The following is a 19,701-nucleotide window of genomic DNA, read 5'->3' on the forward strand; positions in this document are numbered from 1 at the left end:
ATGTGACATTCACTCCACCCACATTTCAGAGGGTATAAATACGCTGGGCTCTGAACGACGACTATCCCTCCACTTCTGCAGAGACAGATTCCAGTTGAACATTCACGACCGTAAGTACTTATGATGTGTAATGTAATAATGTTCGGTCTGAAAACAGATTATTTTTGAAAGTTCTCAGTATCATGTCTAAACTAACAGATTTTATTTTTGAAGTGACACTGAAGGAAAGGTACTGACTTCCTGAATATTAAAATTCATATTATTTGCTTTGGAAAGATCCAACTTGTTTTAGAAAGATGAGCAAAAACTACCTGTCAAAGAACGATGAGCTCCGTAAGGGTGACTATCTCATGTCCAACAACGGACAATGGAAGGCAGTCTTCCAGGTAAATAGCTCAGCTGTTCCCATTTTAAGTTCACTTCACCCAGTTTCAGTATCAGTCTCTAGCATTGCATTGAAATGAATCTGATTGCACTTGCAGGATGACGGAAACTTTGTCATCTACGGCTGGAAGTCAACCTGGGCCTCAGATACCAACGGATCTGATGTGACCCGCCTGATCATGCAGGCCGACTGCGACCTGGTCATGTACAACGACAATAACCAGCCTAAATGGGCCACCGGCACATATAAACAAGGCAACCATGTTTGCCGTCTTCATCTAACCGATGAGGGCGTATTGCGTTTGCACCAGGATAACCAGGAAATGTGGAACTCTACCATATCCAAAGGAAACAAATAATGCAACATTGAATGTGATCTTAGGGTCAGTCACCAATGCTTAAAATAGTTTACTTTTCATTTAAACACAACATGACACTGGTTTTAAAGCTGAAATAAAAACTCTTTTAAAAGCTTAAATCTTTTGTCTTTTTTGCTTGACCAGATCAATGTGGTGCATTCAGGTCAACCCTAACATTTATCAAAGCTCGAACTAAACTAGTTTAAGTCCAAAATTCCTTCCTGATGTCTTTACATCAGTTATTTCCATGTCGTAGCACAAGAAAGCAGATAATTTGAGGCATTACCTTAAGCATCTTGTGCCTCACTTCTCTCAGACTCTTACGAAGTCAATAAATAATTTTATGGGTTTTCCCACATACCTTAACATCTTTTTAAACTTCTGATTTTGAAGAAAGTAATATAATCGCTCTTAATATTCTTGTATGTGGCAGAAATAATGCTGGTGAACCCAGAAGCCCCATCTATTACATACATAGTTCCGGAAACTTTGTAGCTGACAGCCATCTTTGTAGGTATCCAACTGCCATGACAGTTGCTATGACAATACAGCCACAAGTTTAGAACTAGCTCTCGCCTCGTTTCTAACTATAAGCTAAACACTTAAACTTAGTGTTTACTTATAAACACTAAGTTTATAAGTATTACTCGATAATTTCTATGCAATATAAATGTTGGTGGCATTTACTATACTGCCGAACTAGCAACATTATCTTAGCTTAAGTAGCTTTTATCTACAAGCTAAGACGGACATGTAGCCTACGTACTCGTATATATGTTACTCTGCTACTCACCAGAACCTTATTTACGTGAAGAGTTCGCACGTCCTTTCCAAAGCCGTTTAAATATCGATTTTATTCGTGCATGGATTTCAGGATGCGAGGCTCCTCCATGTTGTAAGCGCTCTTCCTGTTCACCAAGTAGTGAACTGTGTGTCACAGTAGGAGATTGGAGGCAGCTTGTCCACATTCTGACATGTTTCCATCATCATACTGGTGATTTTGTCGATATATTTGTCTTCTTCATTGGTCAAATGTGTCAATATACTTTCTTTTTGTTGGTCTTAAAGCCATGAATCAAAGCTTCACGATACGCTTGCTAACCAAGATGGCGGTTGAGAGACGCAGATGACTTCCGGTTCAGATTTAAGGGGGTGAAGGGGAACTTCATATGACACGAACTGAAAGTGAGATCAATTTAAATATAAATTTAATAAATTATGCTTTAAGCAGTTTTTGTCGTGTAATAAATTAATATTTTAGAATATTACATTGATATTGTTTCAGATTATTTTTCTTGTACCTTTCATAGTCATTTTCAATTACTCAAACATCCAACTGCAGGAAACGTATCCGTCTTTTATTTTAAAATTTAAAAACAAAAAAATTGGGATTCTTTAAAATAACTTCCTGAGGCAGACATTTTAGAAAGCAAATTAAGTTGCTTTAAAACAACAAAAAAGGTGGTTGAACATTGGTACTTCTAAACGTGATATTTAGCTGGATTGAACGCATGGTCTTCCTGTTTATGGTTTTGAGATTGACCATAAACAAGGAAAAGTTCAGTTAGATTTATTATTGTAAGGAGAAATAAAAAGCTTGTGTTTTTCATGGGAACAAAATGTAATTTTATATACGTTCTGTTTCAAATGTTCAAGCACAAACGACAACAGACTGGATTAGCTTCTTAAATGAAAAGTAAAATTTATTATTCCTGAACCACAAAATAGACTTCTTTGGTTGTACAAATTCACTAGTTACAGTCTTATATGATCTATAACCCTTGACCCTAGGACATCTGACCCCACACCCTCTGGCCTGTTAGCAAGTTAAATCCCCCAAAAAGAACTTGAGACAAAAATAAAACACAGAAAACATAAAAACACGGCATCAATGTAGTGAAACTCTTCTGAAAAAAAAAAGGTAGTTGCCTACAAATAAAAAAAAGAAAAAACAAACAGCAAATGATAAACTGAATTTCAGTCAGTGAGAGCAACATGGAAAAGTAATCATAGACCCTAGATTAAATTAACAAAATGCTACGATGCTGTGATTCTGCAGAATGTTTTGCAGCTCTCCCAGTTTACATGGAGAGCATCCCAACACCAAGCGTCAACCTCACCCAGATGCTTCAGCAGTCCAGACAGGCTCAGTTTCCAACCCATATTTTCTCTTCTTCCTTACAGTTTTTGTACATTATTCACACGATAAATGATTTTTTTCAGTGGCATCAGATTTAAGTTAACCATAGTTGGAAAAATAAAACTCCCTGCTACCTTTCACATCACTGTGGTTAAAAAAAAAAAGCCAGATAACGCAAAAGATGCTAGGGTAGCATTAATGGTTCACATTGATTTAAAAATAAAAATACAAAAACACACAATACCCTTAAAAGGGCAAGTACCATTGATAAATGATAAAATGCATGATCCCAAGTACTAATACTCTCATTTGGGGAGTATCTGCTGCTGCTGTGTCCAGTGTAGTTGTCCTCTCTGTAGGGGAATGTAACGAGGGTTAGTCTGAACAGAGGCTGCAGGGATGAACAGCAAGTAGACACGTTCGTCCAAACATTTAAATCGTGTTTGCAACAATTCCCCTTGTGATTTAAGTGTTTTTATAAAGTAAATATAAGTAGTGATATGCAGATGAGTATTAGGAAATCATCTTGAGTTTAAAATGGTTGAAAATGTAGAATGAAGGCCTTCGATTTGTCTAAAATGATAATAAATTATGATACAGTGGCAGTGAATAAATGATATGTGCTTCAAGAGAAAAGATTTTCCACCATATAAGATGGTGAAGGTAGCAAGCTGTTCCCTCCTCAGTTAATATTTACACCACAAATCATTAAAAACAGACACTTTACAATCTAATCGCTGAAGTTAGTAAAACTATAACCCATTTCTTCTCATTTCCTGTTTCCACTATGCTTTTTTTTTCATAACAGCGACATCACAATGGTGCAGAAATGAAAAACTAAAGAAAACTAAAAACTTTGATCACCCTCAAGTTAAAATAGATCTGATCTACGAGGCAAACAGGAGATTTAAGAAAATAATTCATCTGCAAGTAGCAATCCTAGCTAACCACACCGACTCGTCCCGTCCAGATACGGAGCTCACCGACTCACCCACAGACTATAAAGGCAAGACTGGCACGCAGGATATAAGTGAGTATCTATGTGGCAACTAAAAGCTTCAGAGTCTTTGCAGTGGTTATATTTGGAGAGGCGACCTCTCTGGGTTAACGTTTTGGTTGTGTTACGTCGGCACAGCGGCTTCCAGGCTGCGGCGGCCCTGCCTCAGTTTGCGTTTGTTGCTGTAGAGGGCCATCTCCTCCAGGGCCGAGGTGGTGGGCATCGGGGCGGGAGCCTCCACTTCGGGGCCGTGCCCTGCAGAAACACAAAGCAACACAAAAATACCTTTTAAACGTGTCATTTTGTTAAACAGCTGCGTAGAAACCGCCCTGAAACCTGCAAGACGCACCCCACGCTGAGCAGCAGCAGCTAGAAAACGGCAGAATCAGCAGTGAGAAAACCCAGATTTCAAGTAATTTCTGCTTACATGCTCCAGAGAGGACAGCTAGATTTATTCAGGTCCCACTTTAAGGTTCCTGTTCTGTTTTTAATAGTAATTTTTTATCGAGTTAATTGTAGCCATAGGAGCGCAACAACAAAAACATTTGTTTTTAATAGTTATTTGCGTCATTCAACCATCAGACTGGTGCACAGTTCTTTGAAAAAAATCTTTATAAAAGTGAACTGTGGCGTTCAGGACATCTGTACTGCTGCAACATGTTTTACATTGAGATACCAATTTAGAATTAAATAACTTCGGTGATGAGCTAACTCCATTTTGCACAACAATAATCTTGTCCAGCGTCCATCAGATTAGTTTTGCAACAAAGGTTCCAGTTCGGAACTTTTGTGTGAAAAACAAAAAAAAAAACTGCAAACAGGACATATGCATTCAAAACGTGCCAGAGTTCGCTTTAACAGAACAGAGACCTGGGTTATTAGGGGGACCAGAGTTAACTTTTTTTGGACCAATCAAAGTTCGGTTGTTCATTCATTCCTCTCCAAACAAACTGGACTTTCTAGGAAAACAAACTAGCTTGATTAAAGCAGACTGGACTTTCATATCTGTGCATTTCTACACGAGTCCAAAGGATCCTGAAGCCATTTAAGGGACAACATAAAAGACCTTTCATTAATTATTAGTTCAATCTTAAAACAAATCCATGCAGTTAATCAAGTACTGAGACCTCGTCCGGCTTAAATCCAATACAAACACAATACAGATGCGTTAGTAGGCAAATTTAACCACTTTAAATGTGCTTCAAACACTCTTTAGTGTGGAAGTAATTAAAGAAAAAAGACATTTTCAGCATCTCTGTTGTGTTTGACAGTTCATCAAGGTTGTTGCCAGTAAAAGTTGATCTGAAGCTGGAATCTGGTCATTAGAAGAACAATAACTGGTGTGTCTCTATAAACTGGTCAAATCTTCGTTGCAAATAAAGCAGTTAAATAGACGACTTTACTCAATTCAAACAGCTAGACGACTTTACTCAAATAAAATTGGGTAAAATTGCTACAACATCTGATCTGCTGCTACAACACCTGAGCTGCTGCTTCCATGTTCAACTTACATGTATGTCGAATGAATGACCTGATCCGCTGCTACAACACCTGATCCGCTGCTACAACACCTGATCCGCTGCTACAACACCTGAGCTGCTGCTTCCATGTTCAACTTACATGTAAGTCGAATGAATGACCTGATCTGCTGCTACAACACCTGATCTGCTGCTACAACACCTGATCTGCTGCTACAACACCTGATCTGGGCCTGCAATGCCTGACAAAAAGCTACAGCTTTTGTTCAGAATAAAGGGAAATGTCGAAAAGAAATATGAAGCAAAGCTGATCTATGACAGAGGAAGAGTTTGAGGAGATAAAGAAATTCTTGGATTTTACTTCTGATTAGATAGCAAAAATCTTATAGCAACAAAAACTTATAATGAACTTAATGGGGGAGGTTAAAGAAGTGAAGAGACAGAATGTACAGAAAGACAAGCAACTAGCCTTCCTGGAACATTGTGTGGCTGATTTAGAACAATATAGTCAAATGAATGATGTTGTAATTAGTGGGTTGGAAACCAAGCCACGATCATATGCCCAGGCTGTGACAGAGGCAAACACTACTGAAGAAAGGGATGAAGATCAAGGATCTCTTGAAAAACAGGTAATAACATTCTTCAGTAATAAGGGCATCATCGTTGATAATAATGGCATTGAAGCTTGTCATCCTCTTCCACAAAAAAACTAATGAGTTAAACCGGCCATTCTAATGTGATTTATAAACAGGAAACATAAACATGCACTCCTAAAGCAAGGGAGGAAATTAAAAGGATCCATGTAAATGAACATCTTACAAAAATTAATGCAGATATAGCAAGACGAGCACGTTTTCTCAGAAAACAAAAGAAAATACAGTCAACATGGACCTCAAACTGGTTCACCGGAGGAAGCCAAGGTACTGATCATCAGACAAATGGAAGAGCTGGATAAATATATAAGTGAAACAAGACAACCAGGCGACTTCAACTTTCTGAAATCCAGTAATAAATCAAAAATATACACATGAATATAGAAACAGATATTGATCCAGACAACAATTTTCTTGATTATTTGTGTATGATAACTATAGCCAAAGCTTTAATTCAGATTTAAAAAACGTCAATTATTCACTTCAACAGCCGCAGCCTTTATGCTAATTCTGAAAACATCAAAGAGTATTTATATCAACTAAAAAAGTCCTTCAGCGTCATAGCAATATCAGAAACTGGCTCACCTCTGAGAAAGGAGCAAACTTCCCACTGAGGGGGTATGAGTTCAATTATATAAACAGCAAGAAGAAAAAGGGGGAGGTGTAGCTTTGTACATAAATAATGAACTAAAATACAAGGTGGTAGAAAATATGTCAGTGTCAGGTGATGATGTGATGGAATGCATTACTATTGAAATCCAGTTTGAGAAGCAGAAAAATATCATAGTCAGCTGTGTGTACAGAGCAGCAGCATCTGACACTGAAGTCCTTACAAATTACATGGAAACATTGTTTGCTAAGATTTATCAAAAGGCCATTTTCATCTGTGGAGTCTTTAATATTGACATGTTGAATCCAAACAAGGTTAAAAGTACAGCTAACTTTATTGATACTATGCACAGTTTAGGTTTATATTTACTAACTACTAAACCAAGTAGAATAGCAACACACAGTTCAACCCTGATTGACAATATATTTACTAATTACATGGAAAGTAAATTGAGAAGTGGACTTCTTATAAATGATATCAGTGACCATCTGCCAGTGTTTGTTATCCTAGAAGAGGTTTGCAGAAACGTAAATAAGGTCACCAACATCATATACAAAAGAATAATGTCAGAAGACTCAATAAGAGCATTAAGAAATGATTTACAATCACAGAACTGGAAAGTGTTGTATGAAGAAAAAAATATTGACAAAGCTTTTGAGATACTTATCAAAATATTTAAAGCATTTTATGATAAAAACTGTCCAACTGTATCTTTTAAATACAGGCAAAAACACAAAGATACTAAAGGATTACTAATGGATTACTAAAGGCTTACAAAATTCATATAAAAAAATAATCTATATAAACAATTTATAAAATATAAAACGTTTGAAGGAGAGCAAAAATATAAAACTTATAAAAAAATGAATTAACTACTATTATGAGAAAATGCAAAAAAGAATATTATTCTAAAATATTAGAAGAAAACAAACAAAATATTAAAGGAATTTGGAAAACTTTATATAGCTTGATAAGAAAGAATTCTTCCTATAATACTCACCCTGAATACTTTATCTATAATGACAAACCCTGAATGAAATAGTTGGGATATTGAATGAATTTAATGAATATTTTGTAAATGTAGGGCCTAAGTTATCAGAACAAATAAATGACTTAAACCTACAGGATGGGGACGGTCTGAAAAATTGTATAAAATGAAATACATCATCTATATACCTGAAACCTGTAGACAAAATAGAAATTAAGGAAATAGTTAATCAATGTAACAATAAAAAAGTCAATGGACTGGAATGAAATTAACATGTCACTTATTAAGAAGATAATTGATGATATTGCAGACCCACTGACTTACATCTGCAACGTGTCATTCCTAACTGGAACATTTCCAAATACAATGAAAATTGCAAAGGTTATTCCCCTATTTAAATCTGGAAATAAGCATATTTTTAATAATTATAGACCTGTGTCTATAATTTTCTAAAATACTAGAAAAAGGTTGGATAATTTTATTGAAAAGCAAAACATTCTGACTAGTGATGGGTAGATGAGGCGCCTTGTATCGTTTCGACCCCATAGCAAAACTGTATTGATACTGTGTCACTCAATACTGACACCTGCTGGACATTAAAAAAAATCCCAACAGGTAGAGTAGTGACAGTATCACTGTGTCACTACTCCTCCGACTCCTCCAGCATTACTGGAGGAGTCGATGTATTGCACTTCCTCTGCTGCATCAGGGGTCTGGGGAAAAAAACAGGCTTCAATGAACAAGAGCATACAGCATACAATAAGATTCAAGTCTTTGTATTTTGTTGTATATTATGTATTGTATTATGTCATATCTTCAGTTAAATAAAAAATATGTGTGATATTCTTAGATACACTCCATAAATAATATGAACATGTACCATAAAGTGAAAATTTAAGTGAATGTGTTTGGAATGATGATGCTTGTGGATTGTGTTTTTTGTTTTGTACAAATTTTTATTAAAAAAATATGTTTTTCCAAAATTTAGAAATTTAGTCTGTTATGCTTTTTGGACAGAACTTCTCCTGTTGCAGAAAAAATGAAGTAGACAATACATTTATATGAAATCATTTATAAAATGCAACAGTAATTTGTAGAATGGCTGTATATCTGAGTTTTTCTAGGTGTATCTGGGACTTCATTCTCATGCCTGGCCTCATACTGCCTCAACATTGAGGAGGTGGATTTATTTAAATAAGACATTTCTGTCAAATATATGCGACACTTAACCTGCAGAACATAATATGAAAGTAAACTAAGAGTCAATTTCAGCTGGTTTTGGATTCGGATAGATCAAGTAGAAACTGAAAAGAACCTGATGAAACAACAACGAAATGGAAACAAACACCTTATTTTCCGATGTAAGATCAAAATGGTCCCACACTGTGGAGCAGCCTCGTTTGCCTTGAGGCTGCTCCATAATTCACGCTGCCCAGTAAAAGATTAAGAATTCATTTGGCAAATTATGCATCCCGTTGACAGATTCGCTTCCTTATAAACACAGTTTGGTGCGTCAGTGTAATTTCGAAACAGTTCCTGTATCGGTCACGTGACTTGCTGAAAGCAATAAGCGCACCGACACGGGTTTTGGTCTATAGGCTTGACACATGCGACGACGCATCGGTGTTGCCGGACCCATCACTAATTCTGACAGATTGTCAATATGGCTTTAGAGAAAACAGATCAACTTCAATGGCACTGATGGCGTTAACAGAAGAAATGGACAGTATGGATAAAAGGAAATTTGCAATTGGTATATTTCTAGATCTCGAAAAAGCTTTTGATACCATCAATCATAACATCTTACCAAAAAAACTGGAAAGGTATGGAATTAGAGGGGTGGCATTGAACTGGCTTAGAAGCTACATTGGACAAAGGAAACAATTTGTAGAATTAGATAATCAGAAATCAGATTTACTAAACATAACTTGTGGGATTCCGCAGGGATCAGAGTTGGGACTTAAATTATTCAATTTGTATATAAATGACATAGTCAAAGTATTAAAATACATTATATTTGCAGATGATACAAGTATCTTCTCATTTAACAACTCTCAGAGGTGGTCAATACTGAAATGAAAAAACTACAACATTGATTCAAAAACAATAAATTACCGCTAAATGTAGATAAAACTAAATTCATGATATTCAGAAACTGTAAAAAACAAGAAAATAATGCAATTAAAATAACTATTGACAGTGTTAATTTACAACGAGTCCACAAAATAAAATTCTTGGGTGTCATATTAGATGATAAATTTAGCTGGAAATCACATATTTGCCTAGTAAGATCTAAACTAGCCAAAAGTGTTGCTGTTCTGAGGGGAATTAGTTTTGTCCTGGACTATAAATCTTTGTTTATTCTGCATAAGACACTCATTGTAACACATTTAACATATTGTGTGGAAGTTTGGGGGAATACATACAAAATAAATTTACAGTTGTTAGCGTCGTACAAAATTTTTTTAATGGATTGAATGATGAGTTCAAAAAAAGTACAAATATAAACCAGCTTAAAAAGGATCTTATTGGGAAATATGTTTTATAAGATGAGTGTTTTAAAGTCTAGAAATGCTATTAATTATATAAAAAGTGTTTAAATAATCGTACATCTAAAGATGTGAGATTTAAATATCATGTAAGGTGGAAAGAATTTGTGTCGTTTTGGTGTTTCAACATGTAATTGATTGTAAACTGATGAGTATGAAAAGGGAAGGACATTATAAGATATTGTATCTTCTACCTGCTCCTTTTCGAACAGATAATATAAAATTGCATGTCACTTGGGCATGATAATTTGTTTTAACTTATTTTTTTCTTCTCGAGTTTCTTTTCTCCGTTCAAAAAAACAAAATAAATAAATAAAGCAGCTAAATAAACTATTTTACCCAAATAAAGCAACTAAATAGACACTTTAACTGAAAAGATTGCAGTACTAACATAAACTGCAGTTTCTTGAAAGAAAGACTTGAAGTCTTCAGAGCCACCTGGCGATGGTTCTGACCCGACATACATTTTGCAGACCAGGATAGCAGAAGCAGAAGAACCTGAACCCAAGCTTTGCCACACAACTTGCAGGTTAGACCGACACGTACAAACTCCCCTCACACATCCAGCCAACACACACATGCACACAGGATCCTACCAATAGGAGCTGCTTAGTCCTGGTCGTTACCTGAATTAAAGGGAATAGAACAGGTTGAGGTAAAACAGTTTTTGAAGTCCGTTTCAGTGCAAAATGAAACCGTACATACCAGCATTACTGGAGGAGTCGATGTATTGCACTTCCTCTGCTGCGTCAGGGGTCTGGGGAAAAAAACAGGCTTCAATGAATAACAGGGAGGTGGTGGTAAAATGCTTTAAAAGCCTATTTCCCACAGTAATCCTTCACCGTTTGAGTAGAGGAGCTGGCAGAGTAGCGACCCGTCACTGAACCTTCAGAAGATTATCTACTCTACCACAACCCCACTCCCACCAGAAACGCATAAAGGAGAATCGATGTAGAAGTCGATGTGTTAATATCGTCCACGGAGAACAACAGTAGGCACCAAACAACGCAGCATCAAGTCAGTTCCTACTTTAGCTTGTTGATGCTCAGAGTTTTAACCTGCAGTAAACTGGAAGGCGCAGAAATATAACAAAATAATTCCTTCATGTTTCTGGCATATTATGCTTCCTTGAACAGGTTAGGATCGGCCCATGGGTTGAACAAAACATGATCATTCTTAGACAATGAGATTTCAGTCTGATCAGTTCTGCCTGTTTTGAGCTCCTTTCAGAAAGATGTTTTAGGGCGTCTTGTCACTTTAAATCTAAATAAGCTGCTGCTGGCCACGCCCCCCCAACTCAACCTTTACACTCATGTGTCAAAATGGCTGCAAGCAGATGCCCAATTATACAATTGTATATCCTTGAAGAGCAGAAGTGGGGCTTCCTGCACAACTAACAAGGATGCAGCAAGTGGTTTCTGGAGGCAAGTCAACAACAAAACACTTCCAGCAGCCATTGTACATACAGCGGCAAAACCAGCTGACCAAACATGCTGGAGCTCAGCTGGGTTGCTAGGTAACGTGATGGGCTTCTCTGGGGTTGCTAAGTAACCGCGTAGTGCCTGCTGATTTGTGAGGATACATTCTGGAGATTTTTGAAAAGGCTCATTTTCCAGACACCCATAAAAATACTTAATGTTAAAATAACTTTTTTTGGCTGTGTGGTTATTTTAAGCGCTTAGGCTGTTTTTACAAGCATTTGAGACCTAACGGAAGTATAAGAATGTGCAAAATGTGAATTTTGGTTAATAGGTCCACTTGAAATACATTTGGTGCATTACTGCCACCTTGTGGTACCAACACATTAGTTTATGAGTTTATATTAAGATAAGAAATGACCAACCATTCGTAATAAACACTGATACAACATGTAAACGTACTACAACTAAAAGATGCAAACAGACGTCACTGTAAACAGATCAGACGCCACATTGAACCCAAAGCTGGAACCGACAGACGCACACGAATAAGATCCAAAGACTGGCACAACCACAGGTTTCCCCTGCGTCCTCTCCTCCACAGGAGACATTATGAAAGTATTATCAACCCTTTAATGCCTGAATTTATACCCAATCGTGCAAAAATATTACAGGTGTTTTTTCAATCAAATGTTAAATTACTTAAAGATTAAAAATTTGTACATTGCACCTACCAGTAGTATAAATTTGGATATGATGCTAATTAGATCCACTTTAAGGAATGAGACAGACTGTTCAAAATCAATATGTTGATTATTTTATTGATGCTGCTATTGCTCAAATAAGACTGAAATCAAGTCAAGTAGATTTTTTTTATCATTAGTGTTTTAAATCAAACTGAGTTCTGCACATTTCCTTTGCTGCACAGTCCCAGGGATTTCTTTCCCATTTTTTCCAACAATAAATCAGTTTAACGAACTGAATTTCAATATATTTTAGATAACTGTATAAAATTGACCACAGCTTTTTAAAGAGAGGTTTTATTTTAACTTAATACAATTTCCAGAATGACATTAAACGTCCCCATAATATATTTATAAATCCATAAATGTTGGGAATTCTGTGCTTTATTCTTCTTTGCAACTTTTCACAAATATCAGGCACATACCTGCTCATTGCATGTCTAAATATTGTTTTTATCCATCAAATCAAAGTAGCGTTTATCTGTATTAATTAATGCAAAAATATATTCCGAATTATTTAACTTTCTATTTCCATTTTAATAGTTTTATGTAATTTTATCAGTAAATTTTGCCACACCTGGCCATTCATGACCTCAATGTGGCCTGAAATAAAAATAAGTTTTACACTCCTGCCTTAGATGCAAAGTTCTAAAAGCGAAATAAATTCACTATTTCTAAATTATTTCATATTCATACTACTGTCACTTATTTCCTTTGCCTAGTTGCCTAGCGTCGCTAAAAAGCTTCAAACCTAAAATTAGAAATAAGTGTGAATTTTGGTTACATATTGTCTATTCTAACATATAAGGTGCAGAAGATGTTAGTGAGCCTAAAAATATATATTTTTATTGCCCAACTTGGATTATTTACTGAGTTTATCCATGAGGTTGGCCCATTGCCTTCCTGAAACACATGTAGTTCACATTCTGACCACTAGATGGTATCAAATCACCTCTAATCGTCTCCTACTCTCTCCTGGCTGTAAGCTAATTAGCTTCACTCGTCCATAAGGGAACAAAATGACAAAAAAAGGAGGACACCGATGTTTTAAAGAGCCAGAAGATGAGAAGAAGTTCTTCTGTCTGAAATGTCATGACCCATGCATGGACAAGGAGGATGGAAGTGAACGAGAGAGTGAGTGAGATGCTGAATTTGTAGCCATAACCGATTCAGGTTAGTGGATTCAGAAAGTCCATGTCTGCAGCAGGCAAGTTTCACCATTTCGTAGTGATTAGTTAGTGTAGCAATATAAAAAGCTGTGAATGGTTACAGATAATGTTTTTATATAAAAGAAAGTATTATTTCAACGTTCCTTTCCTTGCAAAGTACAAGTTAGTGCACCACACGTCTACCACTGAGCCACGACCCAGACTGCAGCCACACTGATGCCTCTTGATCAACAGTAACTTGAGGGGAGGCAGCAGGGAAAGCCAGGGGGGTAAAGAGGGAGGGAGGAGGCCGGGGCGGGACGGGGCGGCGGCCCCCCGGAGCTGAGCATGCAGCCAATACCTGAATGTCGTATACGGGTTTGGAAGAAGGAATGGCGGCAAACTGTCGGTAGTCAAACTTCTTTGATGACAGGGACTAGAAGGATAGCAAACAGGGATGAGCAAAAAGCGAGGGAGAGGTGGAGGATGAAAACAGGAGAGTGGGGGAAAAATAGAGAGGAAGAGGAGGCAAAGAGGCTAATGGGTGAACCAGCGGAGGTAAATGATGGAGAGCAATGTGTGTCAGTTTACTGACATCAAGCAGGATGGTGGATTTATGGCAATGTAGGAAATGTCCTCTCACCAGCTCATCAACGAAGAACCTGGTTTTGATCTTAAAACTCTAAAAACTGGACTTAACGTTAAAAAATTTATTTTATTTAAAGAAGCTCTCCAAGTTAAAGCAAGAAAACCTGACAGGGTGAAGAGGAGTAAAATCAAAAGGTGATGCTTACCAGTCTGCCTGGAGAGGTTAATGCTCGAGGACTGAGCTCTGTCAGGAAATAAAAAACATGTTTTAGTCAACGCAACATTTCAACCTTTCTATACAGCATCATAAACACAGCGTTTTGTAAAAGTACAGAATTTCTCCACATTTTGTCACGTTACAAACTCAAAATACAGAAAGCAACGCTAAGCTGAGGATCAGCAGGAAGAGGAGAGGAAAAGACAGCATTTTCTTTTTACAAATAAAAATCTGAAAGATTGGAAGCGGAAGGCTAAATACACAAACACTCCACACTTTTCAGATTGTTACATCAAAGGTATTTTGAAAACTATTGTCTTCTTTTCAAATAACATTAATGGAATGCTTTGTGTTGCTCTGTCAAGTTTGTAGTTTTAATAAGCCAAATGTGAAAAAAGTTCAAAAATACGTTTGAGATGATAAGTTACACATTTTCCTAGGTCTTGCAATAAATCAAATGTTTTGGTTTTTGAACATTTTAATTTTGGAAAATATGGATTCCCTGTGATATCAGTATGCCCAAGGCAGCCATCTTGTTTAGCAAGCTTCTATTTATTTGGACTTTGAATGCAACTTTATGATGGACTATTAGGGCCAGGGTACAATTGTTTTGTTTTATTACGAGAATATAGACATTATATTACAAGAATAAGGTCGAAATAATGAGAATAAAGTTGTAATTTTATCAGAACTCCAACATAAAAAAATCAAATATTGAAATGAGGAATGTTGAAGACAATACTGAATAGAAATGCTTAATTTTCTTTAGCTCATCAGCATCAAATTGTAAGTTGAAACAATTATGCAAACAACTTTCTGTTTTGAAGAAAGAGCTACGCGAACTGATAACTACGCTTTTTCTTATTAAAACAACAATTTCTCGCAATTTTAAGATGTTTTTCCAAGTAAAATTGTGTCTTTTTCTGCTAATATTAATACTACAGCCCTGGAAAAAATTAAGAGACCACTTAAAATGAGCAGTTTCTCAGATTTTACCATTTATACGTATTTGTTTGAGTAAAACGAACATTGTGCTTTTATTTTATGAAGTACTGACAACATGTTTCCGAAACTCCAAGGAAAAAATTTACTATTTATTTGCAGGAAATGAAAAATGGTCAAATTCAGGAAAAAGATGCAGAAAACAAGTTTATGTTCATTTAGAAACAACAACACTAATGTTTTAACTCGGGAACAGTTCAGAAATCAATAATTGGTGGAATAAACAGGTTTTCAATGGGGTTCAGTGCAGTGGTAATGCAAGTTATTAAACAAAAATTCTCGTTGCCCTAACTCTCAGTCATACAACTCAGAGAAGAGATGACTAAAAGAAAAGCCACATTTTCAAAATATTTTCCATCATTTCTTCTTCAGAAACAAAAGCAAGCAAAATTTTTTTAATAAAATTGATTGACATCAGACTGAAATCTGAAACTGAAGTCTCACCTTCCATGGGAGTGGGAGACGGCGTCGGAGCCGGCGACGGGGACTCCGTCAGCTGGTCTAGTGTCCCACGCTTCTTCCCGTCCCGAGTTTTGGCGATGACCATCTGAGCTTTCAGTGCATCTTGTTCCAGAGACTTCATTCTACACAGGAAACAACCAGGTTCAAGGAAGTCCTCTGACACCGAGGCGGAGGCGTGAAACAAGGACAAGAAACTCCAGAGGAGGTTGTAGGCCATTCACTACTAATGTCGGGTGCTCCTTGTCCTGGTTTGCTGTGATCGTCTTATTTTACGAAAGAAACAAAGGAAGGCATTCCAGGAAAAGGACGACCTACTGCCTGTAGGTTTACCCTCATCAGCTTGCAAACTTACTGCGGGCCATGTGTTAATACACATACCGCTAGAACGGCAAGGCACAAAGAAAAGAAGAGCTCTACGGGGTAACGGGAAGGACGAGACAGAGGAGAGAGAGGTTGGGGTAAACCGAACTAGAGACAAAACACAAAAGACGTGCAGAAGCAAATAAAAAAACAGAAGTAGAAAGGCAGCAGAAGCACTGTTAGTGTTGCTGCTTGGACCTTTCTGGATCTGGCCTCTATAGCAAAATACGGGAAAACCAAAGCACCCCAGCACACCCCCATGATGCCGCGCGTCTGGCCCTAGCGGCCGGAGCCGAGGAGCAGACCTGAGCTGGGAGGCTGCAGAGGAGGAGGTAGAGGAGGAAGCATGGGGGGCTGCGCCCTGAGAGGCCCTCACTCGGGCCTGGTAGAGCCTCTTTGCCAGGTCCTGCTCATACTGTCTAACATCCTCCTCTAGGCCATAGGGCCTGAGCCCCGCAGGCCACACAGATGGGAGGCGACAGAGGGACCGGGAGGAAAAGGAAAGGAATTTCAGGATGAAGGAGAAGGATGAGGATGAGGAGGAGACAGGAAGGGACACAGACAGAAAAAAGAGAAGAAAACCCAAGAATGGAAGATAAAACACTGAAAATTAGGAAAACCAGGAATAATAAATACGTATTAGACGTGACATTAGGGAGAAGGAAACAGACCAAACAAATACTCAGCAGAGTCGCTCTTAAAGACAAAGTCGGTTTATCGTGAACAATTTCTTCTGAGAAATATAACTTACTGTCATGATAAATTTCAGCTACAAATGGCAAATAAAAAGACAAAACTGACAATATGACTGAAAATATTTCTGCTATTTTCTCCACTCTTCAATGCAGAGACTGTGTACCGTTTAGTAAATCACACTTTAAGAAAAAACAGTTTAGAGCAACAAAGATTTTTTTTTATGAATATTTACTAAAGGATTTTTTTTTTATAATTAAAAAATTTTTATTTCTATTTTTAAATTTTAAAATCAAAACCTAAAACTTTTGAAAAAAATCTTTTTTTCCAATGAGTGTATATATTTATATATATTCATAATATTTGTGAAAAAAAAAACTATATATTTTCCAAACTAATAAGAAAAATATACCTAAAATAAATAAGAAGGACACATTTTCTTCAATGGGATAAAATATTATTATTATTATTATTATTATTGCTTTTACTTTTTGGTAATTGTGTTGAGGAAATGTTATGCAGTTAACTCCATGAAAACCTCTGACATAGGTAAAGACCCCTGCTTTAGTCTTTCACGTTGCATTTATTCTATGAACTCAAACGTGAATTGAAGCAATAATTCTGTTTATTCATGTCTAATCGTTGCTACGTCAGTTTTAAGGGATCATATTTGTGCTTTTGCTTACCGTGCCGCCCGCCACATGGCTCTCTTCTCAGCTTCCAGTGCTCGTTTCTCTGCAGGAGACAGATCCTTGTCCAGGGCCACGGAGAGCTCCGGGCTCTGCATGCGGAGCCTCTCCTGATGTCTGCGCTCCGCCTTGGCCGTGCGGATGGGCGCCGCCGACTCTCCAGGGTAAGACGACACCAGACTGATGAGACGGAGCATTGGCAGAGGTCAGAGCTGGGCAGCAAATAGTTACTTTTACTTTAGTAAGTTTTTAGGAGGATTTTTACAATGTAGTACTTTTTACTTTTACTTAAGCAAATTAATTATGAAGTATTGCTACTCTTAGTTGAATAAAATGTTTGGATGCTTCATTCACTGTGAGTAACTTCATTGAATGACACACCAGCAGTTTTTGTTAAAGTTTTACATTAAAATTTTACACAGAAAAATACTGATTTGCATTTTTTATTTTATTTTATAATCATTTCATTTTTATTTCACTAAAAACATTTCAGCCAGAATTTCCACATGACTTTATATTTCTACCCGTCTGATTATGTAATTTTTTAATATTAAATGATTAAATGATTCTTCAACAACTGAAGAATGTAAATTAATGAGTTACAACATTTAATGTTCCTTTGGGATTAATGGAGTATTTTTGAATTTCAATTTGAATTGACTGATGTTTTGATTAGTTACTCAGTACCTGAGTAGACTTTTTACCAAATGCTTCTTTACTCTTGAGTAAAATAAGCAATTAATCAATCGTATGAAAAATACATTCAATTTTCATTCTGATTATTAATATTTTTTGTTAGACATTTTTGTTTATGTTTTGTTTTGGATATTTAAAATGTCTTCTGGTTCCAGTGTTAAATGTTCTTTACAAAATGAAAGTTTATTAATCTTCTAGAGGGTTAACTTGCATTATATGCCATTATAAATATATTGCTTAAAATGGTCTCAAACAACAAAGTTTGTTATTGTCTCAGGCCTACTCTTGTGTAATTTCTTGGACAGCTACTTTTCACTTTTACTTGAGTAAAAATATTTGTACTTAAGTATATATAAATTTATAGGGCGGCTAACACATGCAGACATTCAGAAATGCCTTTTAAAAACTGTAATCACCCCGTCATGGAGTTTGGTCTCTGCTCCAACCTGAAGCTGTCCTCCAGTGAATTTCTCTGAGAGTCGCCCTTCCCATCTACTGAAGAAGGCCTGCAGAGGAAAAAACAAATAAATCAGAAATCAACTTGAAAAATAAAGACAAAATGGAAAAGAAACTCAAATGATGCCAGATTCTCACCCGGAGCTGCCGGTGAAGCTCAGTGGAGTGGAGCAGTGCTGAGACGGATTAGAAACGGGCTCCACCTTGTACTCTACCCCGTCTAACAAAACCTTTCCTGTAGCCTTCATGTGCTCCACCTGCTTAGCCAGGTCTTCTTCCTCATCCTCATCCTCTTCGTCCATCAGGTACTCCCGCGCTCGCTGCTCAAACTTCCTCTCTGGGAAGAAACAAAGAGATGGAGACGGGTAAACTCGAGGAAAAACATCTCCAGCTTTTTGTTTTTTATCGGTTCTGGGAGGCTGGAAACGAACCTTCCTCCTCCCTCATTTTCTTGAGGTCGTCCTCTCCAACGAGGGAGACTCTGGGTTTGGGTTTCTCTGGCGTCTGCTGCTTCACGTCAATCTCAAAGTATTTCTGCCTGTCCCTGAAGGAGCGCTGCTCCGGGCTGTTCTTACCTCCAAGAGACGGACTCTGATGGGAAAAAAAAGGAGGAGGACGAGATGACAAACGGCAGGAATTAAAGTTGTGTCGATATATTTGCTGCCAAAAGATGGAAGTGGGGCTGCAGCTCATAAGCAATTATTTTGATGATTAATCGGACGAAAAAATTGTCATATTCAAAGATTTTCATAAAAAACCTTTTGCATATTACAATAGAAATCTATTAAAAGATGCATGTAAATAAACAATTTTGTTTCTAAATAAGAAAATAAACACTTCTTTACACTATCATTTACAGCAAAAAATACGTCTAACCTACTTTCTGTTTGACTCAACTCATTTTAGGTTTAATCTAATGATTATTTCCGGATTAACAGATTAACAACTGGACAACAAAAGCTGCTTTAAAGGAGATTTTTATTTTATTTTACAGAATTTAAACCAGGTGAAGCTAAAACTTTGCAGAGCTTTGGGTCGAACATGCATCTTAAATGCAAAATATACATATTT

The 19,701-nt window shown here is 36.9% G+C and overlaps 2 protein-coding genes across 27 annotated transcripts in view; one reads left to right on the forward strand and one right to left on the reverse strand.

Annotated features, from left to right (window-relative positions):
* On the forward strand, positions 1-862 carry LOC108165699 (B-type lectin plumieribetin-like). The gene is made up of 3 exons (XM_017301836.2): positions 1-110; positions 277-386; positions 483-862. Exons 2-3 carry the CDS (start codon positions 297-299, stop codon positions 741-743), a joined length of 351 nt encoding a protein of 116 aa, XP_017157325.1. The 5' UTR covers positions 1-110; positions 277-296; the 3' UTR covers positions 744-862.
* A 1,558-nt stretch (positions 863-2,420) lies between these two features.
* scrib (scribble planar cell polarity protein) overlaps positions 2,421-19,701 on the reverse strand; it is an 82,030-nt gene continuing 64,749 nt past the window's right edge. For 20 of the 26 annotated variants that reach the window (XM_081601946.1, XM_008396597.2, XM_081601948.1 and 17 more), the window contains 10 exons: positions 19,062-19,221; positions 18,769-18,967; positions 18,591-18,680; positions 17,476-17,658; positions 16,402-16,542; positions 15,719-15,858; positions 14,262-14,299; positions 13,829-13,903; positions 10,864-10,915; positions 2,421-4,135 (listed from right to left, as the gene is read on the reverse strand). In XM_081601946.1, coding sequence (XP_081458072.1) covers positions 4,005-4,135; positions 10,864-10,915; positions 13,829-13,903; positions 14,262-14,299; positions 15,719-15,858; positions 16,402-16,542; positions 17,476-17,658; positions 18,591-18,680; positions 18,769-18,967; positions 19,062-19,221 — 1,209 coding nt within the window. In that variant the 3' untranslated portion in view covers positions 2,421-4,004. Of the gene's footprint in view, positions 4,136-10,754; positions 10,785-10,863; positions 10,916-13,828; positions 13,904-14,261; positions 14,300-15,718; positions 15,859-16,401; positions 16,543-17,475; positions 17,659-18,590; positions 18,681-18,768; positions 18,968-19,061; positions 19,222-19,701 lie in introns of all 26 variants that reach the window. The other 6 variants (XM_008396611.2, XM_008396623.2, XM_008396605.2 and 3 more) reach the window with 5 other exon arrangements.

This window comes from Poecilia reticulata, chromosome 20 (genome assembly GCF_904066995.2).
Source record: "Poecilia reticulata chromosome 20, P_reticulata-male-v2, whole genome shotgun sequence".
In the NCBI taxonomy this organism is placed as follows: Eukaryota; Metazoa; Chordata; class Actinopteri; order Cyprinodontiformes; family Poeciliidae; genus Poecilia; species Poecilia reticulata.

What these genes read in the sequence shown, in the direction of transcription:
- LOC108165699 (XM_017301836.2), top strand. Translation starts at nt 297, where the DNA reads ATGAGCAAAAACTACCTGTCAAAGAACGATGAGCTCCGTAAGGGTGAC. An exon ending in AATGGAAGGCAGTCTTCCAG is followed by an intron (nt 387 to 482) that starts GTAAATAGCTCA and finishes TTGCACTTGCAG; the next exon opens with GATGACGGAAACTTTGTCAT.